At 43.9% G+C, this 15,880-nt stretch overlaps 1 protein-coding gene across 3 annotated transcripts; it reads right to left on the reverse strand.

Annotated features, from left to right (window-relative positions):
* Positions 1-158: 158 nt before the first annotated feature.
* On the reverse strand, positions 159-12,226 carry LOC118103487 (rho GTPase-activating protein 20-like). Of its 3 annotated transcripts, XM_047339149.1 has the most exons (17): positions 12,175-12,226; positions 11,857-12,096; positions 9,456-9,541; positions 7,839-8,012; positions 7,590-7,739; positions 6,939-6,980; positions 6,748-6,832; positions 6,543-6,620; positions 6,180-6,246; positions 5,728-5,916; positions 5,439-5,605; positions 5,011-5,175; positions 4,502-4,614; positions 4,231-4,423; positions 3,669-3,783; positions 2,638-3,548; positions 159-2,556 (listed from the first exon to the last, which is right to left on the reverse strand). In XM_047339149.1, the coding sequence occupies exons 2-17, from the start codon at positions 11,929-11,931 to the stop codon at positions 1,807-1,809; spliced, it is 3,360 nt and encodes a 1,119-aa protein (XP_047195105.1). In that variant the 5' UTR covers positions 11,932-12,096; positions 12,175-12,226; the 3' UTR covers positions 159-1,806. The 3 variants fall into 3 exon arrangements, with proteins under 3 accessions (XP_047195105.1, XP_035006382.2, XP_047195106.1); XM_035150491.2 differs by lacking the exon at positions 12,175-12,226 and having other exon boundaries at positions 11,857-12,152; XM_047339150.1 differs by lacking the exons at positions 11,857-12,096; positions 12,175-12,226 and adding an exon at positions 9,830-10,463.
* Between the last annotated feature and the right edge of the window lie 3,654 nt (positions 12,227-15,880).

The following is a 15,880-nucleotide window of genomic DNA, read 5'->3' on the forward strand; positions in this document are numbered from 1 at the left end:
ACAATATGGAGTTTGAAGAGTAAATCATCGTTTGGTCTTTTTTAATTGTCTATTTTCCGCTTCCAGTAACAAGAACTACAACGGCACATGCAAAGGCCCAACAGTCCCTTATATAACATAACCGCTTTGGTGGAGGCAATAAAATCATCACATTTAAATCAGGTTTTCACTCGTCTGTCATTTTATTTGCAAAAGCAGAGTTTTTAGGCATTTTAAACTTCAGTAATTCTGAGGACAAACATAGTGAAACAATTCCTGTACAGAGGCAACAACATAAAGCATAGACCTTTTATTTAAGCTGCTTAAAATATAAGCTTTAAAAAACATGAATGCTCCCATTAATCATAATGGAAACATTAGGGCGAGATGCGTGTGATTCATTTTAATAAATACAGGCTTGAAAATGTGAAAAGAACATTGTTGGCAACAGATAGAACCAGATACCTAAAATATCTGCAACAGCCTGTATGTTCTCATGGTAATAATGAGACGCATTAGAAATGTTTGAGTAGAAAAGACAAAGGAACGTTTACACTTGATGAGCAAACTTCAGCGGCTTCTAGACGAGTCCGTTCACTGCTGTTGACACAACATTTGGCAAATAGCAACATGAATAATAAAGCAGAGTTCTAATAATTTTTATGAAAAGCGTAAATGGTGAATAATCAAACTTAACCTACAACTCCACTTGTGTCAAAGTGAAACATACATGTGTAGATCCTTTAAGCTGACAATTTGTACTGACAAAGTTCTGTGCACACGCGTCTTACCCAGGCTGCAATTATTCTACAAGTGATATTAATAAAATGTATAATTATATACCATCACGTCTTCGGTTATGTACAACAGAGGATTAGGGCAGTATTGAAGAAAATATTCAGAGATTTCAAGAACAAGGTCATAATATTACAAACATCAAGTCCTAATATGGTGAGAACACAGTCACTTTATTTTTGTAATGTAATGTGAAAAAAGTATTGTATCAAGATCTTTGTAGGAGAAACTGTGCATTGATCTGGAGAAATAATAAGTTAATCCTTGAAAAAAAATGTTTTGGCTATTTGCTCTAACAGAAATCGGATTGAAAGAAGGCAACACCAGGTCGTTTTTAAATTGGCAGGTTTTTTACTTTGGCCTGATGTAGTAAAAAATAAAACGGATTCTTTCTGCACATGCAAATCCAGACATGAGGACGTATCAGAAAAATAGTTGATAAATGTTTTTGATGGGAAAACGCTCTTTGCTAAGTGATAACATGTGTGTATATATACTTAATCATACACCTGTTTGTTCTTCAACAGCAAGCAGGGAGAGAGTTACTGTTATAGGTAAAACATATTTAAATGTAATGTATGTGCAACCAGCTCAGTGTATTCAAGCCTAAAGGCCTTAAACCCCTGTGCTTTAGCCTCTACTGAAGCAGTCGTCTGTAAGCTGGAGAGTTGAACTACAGTTAACTGAGAAACCTTATTAACTCTGGATTGTACTGAAACTAGAAAGGGTTGAATATGAGTGTTTGAAAAGCAGCTGTAGGATTCTGTATCATCATCATTACACTGCAGTAAAGCATCTTATGTTGTATTGATATTTGATCTACTTTCCCTCCAGGTTTAATCCATAGACTGTTTCTAAAGATGGACGACACGTCTCAACTATATATGAAGCCGATATATTCTGAAAAACACAAATGTGACATGGATTTATGACCTATACTGCAGCCAGCCACCAGGTGGCAATCTAGACTCTTCGGCTTCACCTTAAGGGAGCAGTAATGTCGTCCATCTTTAAATACGGTCCATGATTTAATTAGACGTAGGATTCTTCGGCAAAGAGAAGCTGCTCGAAATCTGGCTCCGCCGTGGGGTCGTTGCATCTCTTCAGCCACTCCCGGCGACTCTCCACCAGGGCGAGTGCCACCTGCTGGCTGCTCTGGGGGTTGCTGCGCCGGTGCGAGGAGAAGTAGTCCTTCACCGCTTTGGTGGCACAGGGCGAGACACAGAAACGTGCCTCCGACGTCTCGCCCTGCGGATCCACCTCGGACACCTTCAGTCCGGGGTCGCTGGGCAGCCTCGCCCGGCCCAGGGTGGCAGCTTGCTCCACCACCTGTCGTCCAGGCTCTGACACCCGGCGCTGATGGAGCTTGGTGTTACTCTCGCCCTTAACGGAGTGAGTCTTGTGTCGCTTAAACAGGGACAGAGATGGAGGGCCGTGCTTGTAAAATAAAGATGTTGACGGCTGCTTCAGCTCGCTCACGTCCCGTTCAGCTGCACTCCTCTGGTTGGATATGTCACCGGCTGTAGAGGCGTGGCTGGTGCTGAGCTTCCTGGAGCTATGGAATAAGGGAGATTTAGGGAAGTGGAGGTTCCCTGTAGAGCGGTGGTGTGATGGGGGGCTGGATGAGTCCTGTTTAACACGTCCTCCTCCTCCTGTATCTTTGCAGGACACTTTGGGCTTCTGTTGGCTGCTGGAGACCAGTTTTCCTCCTCCCCTCTCGCCTGCTTTTCCTTTCTCTGGGACGAGTTTGCCAAGTTTGAGCGACATATCGGTGGATCCTTCCTGTTTGTATAAGCACATACAATGAATTTAGGACAATATAATATAATACATTCAATCCAGTCATAATAAGATTTTACTTACCCCAGTCTTGTCCTCGTCTTCTTTTTCTAAGTTGTCTTGTTGGGTCAGTGACAGTCTCCGGTCTTTCCTCAGCCAGGAATTTGGGTGGAGGCCCCTGCAACCTCTTAAAGTCCCCCAGCTGAGTGCTTCTCTGGGTGGGGAGCCTTTGGGAATTGTCTCCAGCTCCGGAGACTCGTTCGAGGTCAGAGTGGAGCCGACGCTGGTGGAAAGCGATGCAGAGGTATCGTTGGAGGGCAGGCATGGTGTGGACGGGTGAATCCCCCGTCTGGCTGCACAGTGGTCACTGCTTAGGGAGTCAAGGGAATCCAGTGAGGAGCGTGTGGGTGCAGGGGAGGTGGCGGTAGAGGAGAGGCTGGAGGAGCTGGCTCCCAGAGCTCCTCCATGAAGGTTCAGCTCGCCTCCAGAGTGTGTGTGAGCGAGTGTGTGAATGCTTGGCTTCTTTAAAGGCTCTTCTTCATCTTCCTCATCCTCACCAGTGAGACCGTCGGTACTCCCTGAGACACACGGCCGGAACTTGGTCATGTATGCGATTGCCGGCTCCGAGCGCCGCCTCTGTCTGTGCCGTCCATCCAGGGACAGGGAGTCCAGGGTGGAGGAGGCGTCCATGGTCGGTGAGTCCTGGGTGGGGCTGGAGAGGTGTGGGTCCCGTCTCCGGCCTCTTGATCTCCGCAGCGGGTTTAGCTTCAGACCAAGTGGGCTGTCTGCTTGGGTGTGGTGTGTATCGTGGTGTGTATCCGGGTCTGTGTCTTGGTCGTAGTCGCTGAACGTGAGGATGGAGTCCAGGCTGCCCTGCAGAGCTTTGGATCGAAGCTGCATTCGGCTGCAGAGACCGGGCGACCCTCCGCTGCTGTTGTCCAACAAGTTCTCCAGACTGTCGTAGGACGAGTCGGTCGGAGGGTACTTCCAGGACTCTGATGGGCCAGAAAACAATTTAAGTCAAAAAATATTTATATTTTGATAATCTACTTTTATGGACTAATTTCACTGTGACTTTAAATCTCTGTATCTCTGCATCTCCATCATGTCTGTACCTGATCCCAGCTCGTCAGTGTTGAGCTTCTGTGGCAGCCCTCCAAACAGAGAGGTGGGGTCCTCTCCTAGGATCTGCTGACAGTGTTCTATCATGAACTTCACCAGTTCACACACCTGCAGCACACGAGAAGAGGATAAGAGGAAACGCCTGGTGGAAATATATGTAAAGGTTGTTTTTGAGGAACGTTTCAAGGCTGGTAGTAATCTCCTGCTCTTCATTTCTGAGCGGCTGCTGGTGTTACAATGCTTCCTTCTTTCAGGAACAAGAAAACAGCTTTGCTTCACTATTTTGGGGATCTTGCTCAACTTGTTTCTTCTGATGGCAACTTTAGTGACAAAACTAACAAATGCCTCTTTGTTGCTGAGCTGTGAGACGCTTAGACAGATTTATTTTGCCGTGTTGCAACGTAATAATCCTGGGCGTCTATCGAGGTCAAATTCCACAGTGTATTTGTGATATTCCACCCTTAAAAAACTTATTTGACTGGAATATTTTTGCAGTTTGTTGATAAATGTGTCTGTAAACTCCGTATGAGCCAATAAAGATCTCTGGGATCTCACCTTCTTAGCTCCCTCTCCTTCCACTTCAGGACTACAAGGTACTCCGGGAGGCCAAAGCATGCTGGGAGCGATGCACACCGATAAATTGAAACTCGTCATTTGGTTCTCGTGAGCGTTCCCCTCGATGCCGTGCAGCACGGCCAACAGGTGGCGTAGCAGCAGGGCGTTTCCTTTGGGCAGGCGACAGATCATCCTGCCGGAGGTTGGATCAAGTAGTTAAAGTAACGCAAAGAGTCGAGTAGAGTAACAGGACAGAGCATGTAGATGTTACCTCTGTATGTCCTGCACACGTTCTTCCTCCTCCTCCTCTTCCTCCAGAACATCCATCCATTCTTCATGTAGTTCAGAACACAGCAAGCTGCCCGGGATGCTGCGCAGGAAATCCTGAAAGCATCCACACAGCAGGACATCAGGACTGTGCGTTTAAAAAGAATTACAGAATAAAACCTATCCTGCAAATTATCGTGGATTTCTCCACAAGAGATCTTTAGTTAACTTGCATTTACTGGCATTAAAATGGACTGAGGCAAATATAAATAATTGCTGCGTAAAGACGTGACATCTCTGTTATCCCTCCAGATAATAAGAGATTATAATCCAGATTACATTAACAACATGTAGGCTGCTCTGCTGTGAACAGCTTGTCCTGCTCATGTAGCTGCATATCATGTCACACTGAGGCTGAGCAGGATGGAAGCAGATTAATTTTGTGCTTATAGATGTGGGTTAACAAGGTTAATAACAGTGATGCATGCACACACATACACACAGTTTTCAAACCTTAAAGACTCCGGCTATGATGAAGACGTGGTCGCGTGTCAGAGGAAGTTGAAACTCTCCGGCGTCCAGAGTGTCCCGCAGCTCCCTGACCGCCCGAGCCCCCGCCGGCCGCCGGAAGATCCCCCGTGTCCACGAACCCTCGTGGTACAGGAACGCCAACATGTCCTAATGGGACAGGAGAGAGAAAGTGAGGGATCATCGTCCTCCATATTTCTCCATGTAGTAAAAAAAACAAAGCCGCAAACTCTGTTTAGAATTCATGATACTTTAAGTTTCCAGCCTGACAACTGGAGATACTTGCTCTCTACCTGAAAACCACTTAATTGGACACGGTCCCAACAGAATGAATCCCTACATGTGGCTGCAGAGGGCGCTGTTCTCAGTAAAAGTTACGTAGTGTTACTTTAATCGTCAGTGTAACCACTCACCATGACCGGCTTCGGCAGAGCGTCCTCTACACAAACAGCGCTGAGTGGCTGTCCGAACAGGAAGCCACGTGGCGCAAGTGACAGCTCATTGAGGTGGGAGGAGGAGCCTCGCCAGAACGCCCAGGTGATGAGGGACCGCCTCCTTTTAAACGGCTTCTGAAACAAGTCTGGAAAGACAACGCAGTTTCCCAGAATGCATCAGTATACATCTTTCACATTTCTTTTGAATTACACTAACCGTCATTTACAGATAACAGAGTGAGGCTCTATGCACAGTGGATGGTCTCACCTGCAGATACTTGCTGCAGCGTTTCCGTGGGTCGAGGCTTCAGGATGAACTGGCACTGCTTGCTCACCTGCAGCTGCTCCGCCTGCAGCGCCCTCTGTCTGTCCGCAGCTGGTGCCGAGGCGTCCCTGCCTCCCTGAGACACCGAGCATCTCACGTGACTCATCTGGATGCTGAATGGAAACTCATGACCTGAGACACAGAGGAGGAAACAGGATCAATCCCTGGAGGCTTGATATAGTTCCCATAGAACAACAACCACGGCGCCAAAACAGCAACGTGCACAAGTGAGCCCTCGCTGTCGGGAGCTAACTGTGTTTTCTGAGAGTGAATGGTACCAGTGTGTTTAAAAGACACATCTCGCCCCCTGTGGTGGTGATGAGAAACAGAATCACAGATCGACCAGGAAACAATAAATTTAGAACAACAGGATGTGTTGTTTAAGTGTTGCTCACCTATCAGAGGATAGGGAGTGTTGTCCCTCTTCGAGATGACCCACAGCTGATAGTCTTTCACATTCCCCTGAGCAGAAGACACAGAGTCAGAGAGACAAGACACGAGATGCTACCAGACCTCAGAGGACGGGATGGCAGGAAGAGAGATGAAAGAAACGTATTCACCCTCAGTGTTCACATGCTGCTGGTTTACATCACATGTAAATTGTGCGGCTAAGCTGGTGCAGGACTAAAGTGTTGGTGCTGAGCTGCAGCAATAAATCTGAATCAAGGTTTTTGCAAGTTTACATGATCAAAAATATAGAAAAAAATACTATAATACCACAATAAACTCTTTCCTCTCATTTAGTCTTTATCACTCACGATGATGCTGAACTGCTGCAGAGCCAGTCGGATCACCTCATTGGTTGAGTCTGAGTTGCTGACAGGAAGCGTCTTGGTCTAGTGAGGGGAGCAGGAGACACACAAGTACATCATCAGGAGAAGAGAGCAGCACGACAGACACACACTGACTAATATTTAAAAGTTTGTATATAAAATGTTAACTGTACAAACAGAGTAAACTTACAACAGCGAAGGAGTTGATTCCCTTCCCGTACACTCTCATTGGAATGGTTTTAGGCTCCTCCTTCTCTTTCTCCTCTTTTATCCGACTGCAGAGGACGCAAAGAGGAAACACCAAGTGTGAGGCGTCCATCTAACACACACACATGTAGATATACACACACACACACTAAGTTGTGTGAAGGTAGAGTTTACCTTTTGAGGAGGGAGAGCCATCTCTCCTTCTGTTCTGCTGAGCTGAGGGACACAGTAGAAACATGTCACACATTATTATAGTGTGAGTGTGTGTGTTTCCTATTTTAACTCCACACCTGTCCATGTGTTCTGCCTTCTGTAATTTTAAAGAAAAATAAATCTGGAGAGAAGTTTTGAGTTCATTCCTTATAAATGATCCTGGTCCCTGTTTACGCCTCATCCTGTCTGTTTTCTGTTCTTGGCCTTTAGGGTCGAGTTTACAGCGTCACCAACATATTTACTATTGAAACATAAACACATTTTACAGCCGCTGATGTTCGGCGGCGTGAACGGGAAGTTTCACTCGGAGTCGCATTAAAATGTCTCCAGGTTACGACCTTCTAAACACGGTGCTATTAAACAAACACTCACACTCAGTGTTACAGTATACAAAGAATTACACTGATCAGAGAAGCTGGATATGTTTACATGAACATGTTATTATACGCCCAACACATTCCAGCTTCTTTGTGTGTGTGTGTGTGTGTGTGTGTGTGTGTGTGTGTGTGTGTGTGTGTGTGTGTGTGTGTGTGTGTGTGTGTGTGTGTGTGTGTGTGTGTGTGTGTGTGTGTGTGTGTGGTGTGTGTGTGTGTGTGTGTGTGTGTGTGTTACCTAAACATAGCACCACAGTTGCAGGTGGGCCAGCCCATGACGAAGCTCCTCTCAGGGTTGGTGCTGCCCTCACACACCTCGTCCATGCAGCTCGCCGTCCACATGTCACACACACGCACCTGGGCCTTCTGCTTGAAGTGGTTGGCTGACCTGGGAACGTAAAGAGATGGCGTGAAAACACACACATTTTTACTTTGGACTGTGGAGGGAGCGAGGAGCAGCCAGAAATGTCCTTAACCCTGTGCTCACTTTGCTTTGGCGATAACCAGGAGGTCATCAAACAGGAAGAGGTGTCTGTCCTGAGTCTGCATCCCCGTCTTCAACTGAGCGTGTGCGTGGAGAAGAAAGGACCTATCAGAGGCGGCGAGGAAGGACTGCACCAACGGACACGTCTCTGGACACAGCGGAAGCAGGAAGCTCTCTCTGAAACACCAACACACGGAGCCCGTCAGCGAGAATAATCACAATATGTCATTTTGAAGTTGCAGCAAAAGAAATCTGTATGTTTTTTTCCAAATATCCAGACTGTCAACACGTCTGACATGGAACAATTCTCTGGAGATCATGTCTGAAAACATTATTTGAACTGATACTCAAATTGGGCACAAGATGTTAAAGCAATATTTGGTGTCTGCCACTATCACAGCATTTAACAGCCACAGCTAAACTTTGTAAATGTCCAAGTTTCACTGTGACACCTTCTCTTTTGGAGGAGGATGGGGAGTTAGGGGGAAAGTCTTCACTGCAGAGGGGGAACATGCAGGACAGTGATATTCTCAGTATGGACTTAACTTCTCTTAGCCTTCTTCCAAAGCCCTGCAGTGTTACGCAAACTTGCGTCAATATCTAAACTCTTTAAACTGCTGCTAATGTCTCCGAGTGGCTCTGACATCTTCTTGTGTAACCCACTGACAGCGTGACTGGGCGGTGATGCTGGGCAGCAGCTAACTCATTGGTTGTTCTGAGGTGGACAGTGTCAGTTCATCTGAAGACATGTTCCGTGGTGATGAAAGAAGGACTCAGTCATCCCCTGCTGCTTAGGATGAATGACATGTGCCTCTTTTATCTGAAGATCTGGCCCGATGTTGACACACTGCACGTTCATTGAGTTTGCATGATCCACATTTGACTTTGGATTCAATAGAGATGAATGAGGCATCAAAGTCTCTCGTGTTCTGCTCGTTATGTAAACTGTGTTGAGTCAGAGGCCGTCGGATCCAGAGCAGAGGGCAGCATGAGGTCAGTCACAGCCAAACTACAACTGTATCTTTACACAGTGTAACATTCAAACAGGTACATGTACATGGGTTTGAATGGTGTGGCTGAAAGGGGGATTTTTTACCTCTGAATAGAGAGAAGTCATAAAGATGTTATTTTTAATTTGACTTCTCCTCACGTGCTTCAAGGCCAATTTTTGCGCAGGAGGAGCTTTTTAACGAGGTTATTTCTTCTTCACTTTCCTTCTCAGTATGTTCTACAACAGATACTATTAATAGCTGCTGATCCTCTGTTAAGTCTGGTTACAGGTGGATTATCTATCCCAGTGGATTCAACACCTCAGTCAGTGTTGTGCCAGGGGCATGTGACTGTGTGTGTGTGTGTGTGTGTGTGTGTGTGGCCTGACCACAGCGACCTCTTTGCTAGAGAACAGGAGGAGGTCTGGCTGTTTCTGCAGATGTTTTAATTGACCCACTCAGCCTGTCGAGTTGTGTGGTGACACTGAACTTCAACCTACACGTGCTGGTCAACTTACAACACTTACACAACGGCTTCAGCAGCAGGACAATAAACTCACTGCTGCAAGGACCTTGCACTTTTAATTTAGAAGACGACTATTGAATCTACGTGCTGATTGTGATTTGTTACCTGGAGACGGTCTTGGACCTGGTGAGAGCTTTGGTGAAGACCAGAGACGGAGCCGACTGACGCCGATAACTTTGAGACTTCATCCGCTAAAAGAGACAAAACAAAGTTCATCAAAATCTGAGCATGTACACTGAGGCAACCAGGGTATAAAGAAATCAACCTAAACTCACTTAACACACGTCTTTTCTTGATGGGAACGACTTACATTTTGCTTTTTTGATTTCCTATCATCAATATTCGTGTTTCATTCCTGCCACACTGCTCTGTAAAACTAAAAGGCTCAAATCCCACCGTGTGTGCGTCATGTTTACTCTCCTCACATGTTACATAGGCACCTTAATGTTCCGTCCATTCATTACAGAGCTGGGACTGACCTCGACAACGACAAGCACGGCAGCAGGTTGAAAGAGGAGACATTAAACACAGAGGAATGTCGGAACATGAAGATCAGTGTTCCATCTCTCTCTGAACTCTCTCACACTTCAGATATCATTGCTGCATATTGAAAGTCACGTTTATTTTCTGTTTCTGTGCCTCTCAACACTTCCAACATTAATTTAACCCACCCGCTGACATTATGAGATCCTCTTTTTCTCTGCTGGATCCTCGTTTCCTCACGAGGATCAGTGAGGACTCATTTAATCTAATTGTAGAAGGATTTCTGAGTGTGAAGCGAGGTGACAAACAAGCTTTACACAACCATAGTTCATCCACTGTATGACGGACTAACACGACCTGTGGCACCGTCACATTTCTTCTGTTATTTACTCCACCTGAGCTTTAAGGATTTCCAGCAGTTAGAAAGACGAGGGTTTAGTAGTTTCACAACTGAGCTCTCAATGTAGTGGACGTTTAAATTCTCTGGGTCTTTATTGTCCCTTTAATATCTTATGATTTATGACAATATGCAGGACATTGGAACAGATTTTTTCATCGTTTTTACATATCGAAATACTAAATATGTTTCTAGTTGATAAGTTTGCTTTTAATCACTTATTTTATTTCATAAAAACGAGGGTAAACTGCAGACTCTGTCTCTAAATGTGCAAGATGGCAGCGTTTGCGTCGGGGATATTTTGGCTTCATTTCTGGATACTGAGAGGAAGTGGAGACGCTTTGATGATGACATCATTCCTACATATGATCATGAATCAATTTTTCAATCTATATAAGCTCCAGGTCGTGTCTGTAGTCCTACAGTCCTACAGTGGAGTGTGAACTTTAGATCGTCCCTGCAGCTCTTTGCAGAGATATCTCTGGAAAACGTGTTTTTCTCACACATTCTCCGTCAGCAGGTCGACCACAGTCTCCAGTTTGTGTGCAGGCTTTAAAACATTCTCAGTGCGAACAGAAGTAAAAGAGTCCACAGTGAGAAAAGATCAACCCCCCCCCGCCCATCAACTGACACGCACATCCACACATTTCTGACATGTCACGATGTAATATCGTTGGTTTAGTCGTGTCGCACGTTGGTTAAACATTCCTCACACTCCAGCCACAACATTACAATGTTACCTTTCAGCCCTAAAAATACACAGCGACATAAGAAGCTAATGTGGAAACATGACTTTATCTGCTCTGTTGACCAGCTCTGATATTAGTGACTGTGTCCCAACACACAGCAGCTCAGAGGAAAGTAAGCTGGGCTGGACTCGTGCCTGCAGTGTTTCACCAAACTGTGACGTTTCTGGGCTGTTTCATTTACTCTCTGCGAACTTCAGTGGATATGCACATATCACAGTGATCTCTGTGTTTGCTCATACTGTCAAACACCTACAGGACCTGCAGGGACACTCAGAACATACATGTGGAATCATTAACCGAAACAAGGACAGAGCAGCAGGACTCGTTTCTTACATCACCATGACGTCTTGCAGCCACAGACTAACTGATGAACTAATCAATCCATCAATGAAATGTAAATAAAACCTTTAGATATTAGGCTGAATATCAGATGATACACTGCACAATAGCTTCGCCACATGTCAGTCACACAACGGTCAAGTTAAGTGTAGATCTACAACAAACCAGTGAATTGTTATTTTCATTATTGATTCATCTTATTATAATTGAATTTATGGCATTATTTGCTTTGAAAATGACATTGAATGATTAATCAGTTCTAAAATGAATTGGTGATTTATTTCTGAGATGCTTTCAGCCGGATCAGGGGGCAGAAACATGTCAAACCACAAATCCAACTACTGACCTACTGGTGCAGGTGGGTGTGACCCCATGGCAGGTACATGATGGGTTTTCTCAGGTGAAATAACTGAAGATGGAGACAATCTGATGCGCTTTTACGCACCAACTGAATCTTATTAAAGTTTCTCCTTAAAACGTAAAATCAGACACGTGTTACCAAAATCTGGATGAACGCCTCAGGCGGTTGAAAACGTACCCGTTTGTTTTCCTGCTGCCCTGCTCCCCCTCGGCTGAGGCTGTCCTGCTGCTGCTGGGGAGACATGTTGTCCATCCAGCCTCCAGACGTGCTCCGGCTCACTGTCCAACTGTCCTCGGGGGATGCAGGGGACACAGGAATCCCATTAATAACCTCCGTCTCCGGAAGATGGAGACCATCTCAACACAAGCTCGGAGGAAGTCACTGAACGTCTGCAGCTCGGGACGCAGACAGTAGATTCTGTGAGGAGGAAAGTTCAGGTGAGTGTTTAGACAAAGAAAAATATAAAAACAAGTGAGTAATAGAAGCAGCTGAGACCAGAGTTGTGCGTCCTGCTCAGCATCAATGAAGGCTGAGCTGTAACCAAAGCACCTCCTGTCTGGATTATCTGTGCCACTTCTTAATGCGTCTTTACGCACAGAATGGAGGCGGCGCCAACACGCTGCCAAAAAAAGAGGTCCGCCTATTTTTAACATCATTAATTTCGCACAATATCCTTTATTATTTTTAACAAATGAGAGGGCAGAGTTTACTTTGGGGATAAACTAACAAACACGACTACATGTCAAATGTCACCTTGTATTTATATGATAGAAGACACAGCTACTGATATTATATATACAAGAAAAGAAAGATAAAGAGTGAGTAAATACTGTACATGCATAAATATTACTCTACTCTGAGTAAATTAAGTTTTAATTATGCTTCAACATACCTTCCTTACTTGGCTGTAGTACTAGAATTGCGCCACAAGAGGGCATCAAAGGTTCATCATTTACCATATTGAAGAAACACATATATTGAAAAAGAGCCTGGAGATTATAAGAATAATCTCATTAAATTACGATAATAAAGTCATAATATTATGGGAGTAAGGAAGCAAAAATTTCCTCTGGATCCAAAATCTTGAATCTCCTTGTTTCTAGAGAAACTCTGAAACGTCTTTGAATATCACACAGATGAGTGATGATAACCACGACCATACATGTCCTCCTCCACAAGAGGGCAGTATACCCCGAGTCCGTGTGGTTCTTCCTTCAGAATAAACTTTTCAAAATCTTGATACTTATGATGATGTGACGCTGATGTGATGAAATATTAAGTATTTCGTAAGTAAGTAATAATAATAATAAGTAATAATAGCAAAACTTTATTTATACCTTTCACAGCAGTTACAAGATGCTTTACAAGTTAAAAATGAAAAGTGAAGGCAGATGATAGGAAACAGTTAAAAAAACAAAAACAATAAGAAACAATTTAAAAGCTAAATAAACGAGATAAAATGAAACATTATAAAATGATGAAAATAGACAGTTAGGTTTTAGAGATTTAAGAGACCATAAGGAGTTGGAGGTTTTTTTTATTGTTGACCTTAAAAGTCAACAATAAAATCTGCAATAAATTCATGCTGATCTTTTAATGAAGTATAACTGAACAGGGTGCTCCACATTTCTTATATCAATATTGAATTCTCTTTTTTTCTCCATAGGCAACTGCACCACAGTCCTGAAACTGCAGCCTCCAGTACTGACGACTCCACATATATAATATTTAAACCTCATCTCGCTTACAAACAAACAAAGGGACCGAGGGGACCTTGTTGTTATGGCCAAGACTGAAGTATCAGGGTCCAGGGAGACGTACTATACTATGACCTTTTTCAGATATTTTAGATGACACTGTACTATGACATTTTTAACAAAGATTAGACCATATCCTTTTCTATCAGAATCAGAATCAAAGTTCACCATCATCGTCTTTGGCAGGTTGAACGTCTTCAACTGCAAAGTGCTCCCTCTGCTGGGCTTTTCTGGTGAAGGATCCAGTGTTCAGTTCCCACTTCAGGTCCTGGGTGATGAAGGTGCCCAGGAGACAGTTACTCCATGTATAAGACATGATTTTAAAAAGGGTTAGACTTAGGGGTAGGTTAGTATGTCGTCTGAAAACTGGTAAAAAAGTCCTCCTCCAACAGACTGAGCTACTTGACCAGACACCTGCTGTTTCCTTCTTAGAAGCTTCTTCTCTAAAGTCCAGCTCCCAATGCAAACACCCAATGATCTGTTGAAGTCCAACGCTCAGATTAAAGACTTGAGGACCCAAAGAGAAAGGATTGTCTGTCTGGTCATGTAGCTCAGTCCTATAGAGGATGGACTTGCAACTGAAAGTCCAGAGTTTGATTCTTATGAAAGTCCATCCTTTAAAAAACAGAGCTACTTGACCAGAGACACAAAAGCCTCTTTCTTTGAGTTCTCAAGTCCAACTCACTGACACTATGAAATTATGAAGTTATACACATGAAAGACTTTAGAACCCAAAGAAGGAGACTTGTGTGTCTCTGGTCAATAACTCAGCTTCTTAGAAGATGGACTCTCATAAGAATCGAACCCACCACTTCAGACTGCTTAGTCCATCCTCTATCAGACTGAGCAACTTGGTCAGGATAAAGAATGTTCTGGGTCCAACGCTCATTAAACTCGTTCTCTCAAGTGAAAACGCACTGTACATATAGAACATCCGTTAAAAACATTCCATCATCCTCCTGTAGCGTAGAGGAAAGGCTGCAGGTCTCGCTAGCACAATGTTCTTGGTTCAAAACCCGCTTAGGTTAGTTTTAAGTTCTCTTGTGAAAATGCACTATACATATAGAACGTCCGTTAAAAGTATTCCGTTGTCCTTCTGTAGCGTAGAGGAGAGGTTACAGGTCTTAATAGCAGAATGTTCTTGGTTCAAAACCCGCTGTTGTTAGCTTTAAGTTCTCTTGTGAAAATGCACTATACATATAGAACGTCCGGTAAAATTATTCCATTGTCCTTCTGCAGTGTTGAGGAAACGCTACAGGTCTTACAACCAGAAGGTTCTTGGTTCAAATCTGGCCACAGACAGTTTTCCATTCTCCCATTCAAATCCATTCAGGGGCAATTTTGTATTGTTAACATGATACAAATGAACAAGACAAATAGAACATCTGTTCAAAGGACTAAAGGAGACCTCCGCTAGCCTAGAGGAGATGCTGCAGGACTTGGCTCCTGAAGGTTCTTGGTTCAAATCTGACCAGAGCCAAACTTGGCTTTGGCTTTGGAGCAGGGTGTCGAGTGTTGAGTGTAGGGGAGCAGGTGGATGATGCATAGCTGTATGAAAGAACCCAGTCCTCACCAGTCTCCGTGCAAAGCACGGAGTCTGGGTGAGTCCAACAATGTGTCTCCTGCCAGAACAAGGCAACAAGGAACAAGGCTCCCATGACTAGTTGAATAGTTGCATTCTCACATGCGCATACACTATTCAACTAACTGCATTCTCCCATGCGAAGCATGGGAGAATGCAATATATACTTTAGTAATATAAGTATTATAAGTATTGTGCAGAGTGCAATAAAGACAGAGTATAATTAAGTCTTTTTTTTATTTTTAAGTTTAATTAAGTCACTTTTTGTATATTTTATTTTAATTAATTCTTTTAAATTGCATGGATCATGGGAGAATGGTAAAGTGTCTTTTGTCAGATTTGAACCAAGAACCTTCTGGTCCAAAGACCTGTAGCATTACCTCCACACTACAGAAGCACAATGACATTACTTTAACAGACGTTCTATATGTAGAGTACAATTTTCACAAGAGATCTTAAAGCTCAACATAGCAGGTTTTGAACCAAGAACCTTCTGCTATCAAGACCTGTAGCCTCACTACCTGCAAGATGTGGCTTATGATGGATCATCCAAAGCTAGCAACCGGATTTGAACCAAGAACCTTCTGCCATCAAGACCTGTAGCCTTTCCACTACACTGCAGGAGGATGATGGCTTTAAATGAACGGACGTACTATATGAAGAGTGCATCTACACAAGAGAACTTAAAGCTAAACTCAGTGGGATTTGAAACAAGAACCTTCTGCCATCAAGACCTGTAGCCTTTCCTCTACGCTACAGGATGATGGCAAAGTTTTAACGGACGTTCTATATGTATAGAGCGTTGGACTTAAACAGATCATTGGGTGTTTGCATTGGGGGCTGGACTTTAAAGAAAACCTTC

Source organism: Hippoglossus stenolepis, chromosome 24 (assembly GCF_022539355.2).
Source record: "Hippoglossus stenolepis isolate QCI-W04-F060 chromosome 24, HSTE1.2, whole genome shotgun sequence".
Taxonomy (NCBI): domain Eukaryota; kingdom Metazoa; phylum Chordata; class Actinopteri; order Pleuronectiformes; family Pleuronectidae; genus Hippoglossus; species Hippoglossus stenolepis.

Excerpts from the sequence above, each read along its gene's own strand:
- LOC118103487 (XM_047339149.1), bottom strand. The coding sequence starts at position 11,931 with ATGGACAACATGTCTCCCCAGCAGCAGCAGGACAGCCTCAGCCGAGGG. Across the intron at positions 9,542-11,856 it reads GGCAGCAGGAAAACAAACGG|CGGATGAAGTCTCAAAGTTA; the intron begins GTACGTTTTCAA and ends TGTCTCTTTTAG. Across the intron at positions 3,549-3,668 it reads CACTGACGAGCTGGGATCAG|AGTCCTGGAAGTACCCTCCG; the intron begins GTACAGACATGA and ends CTGGCCCATCAG.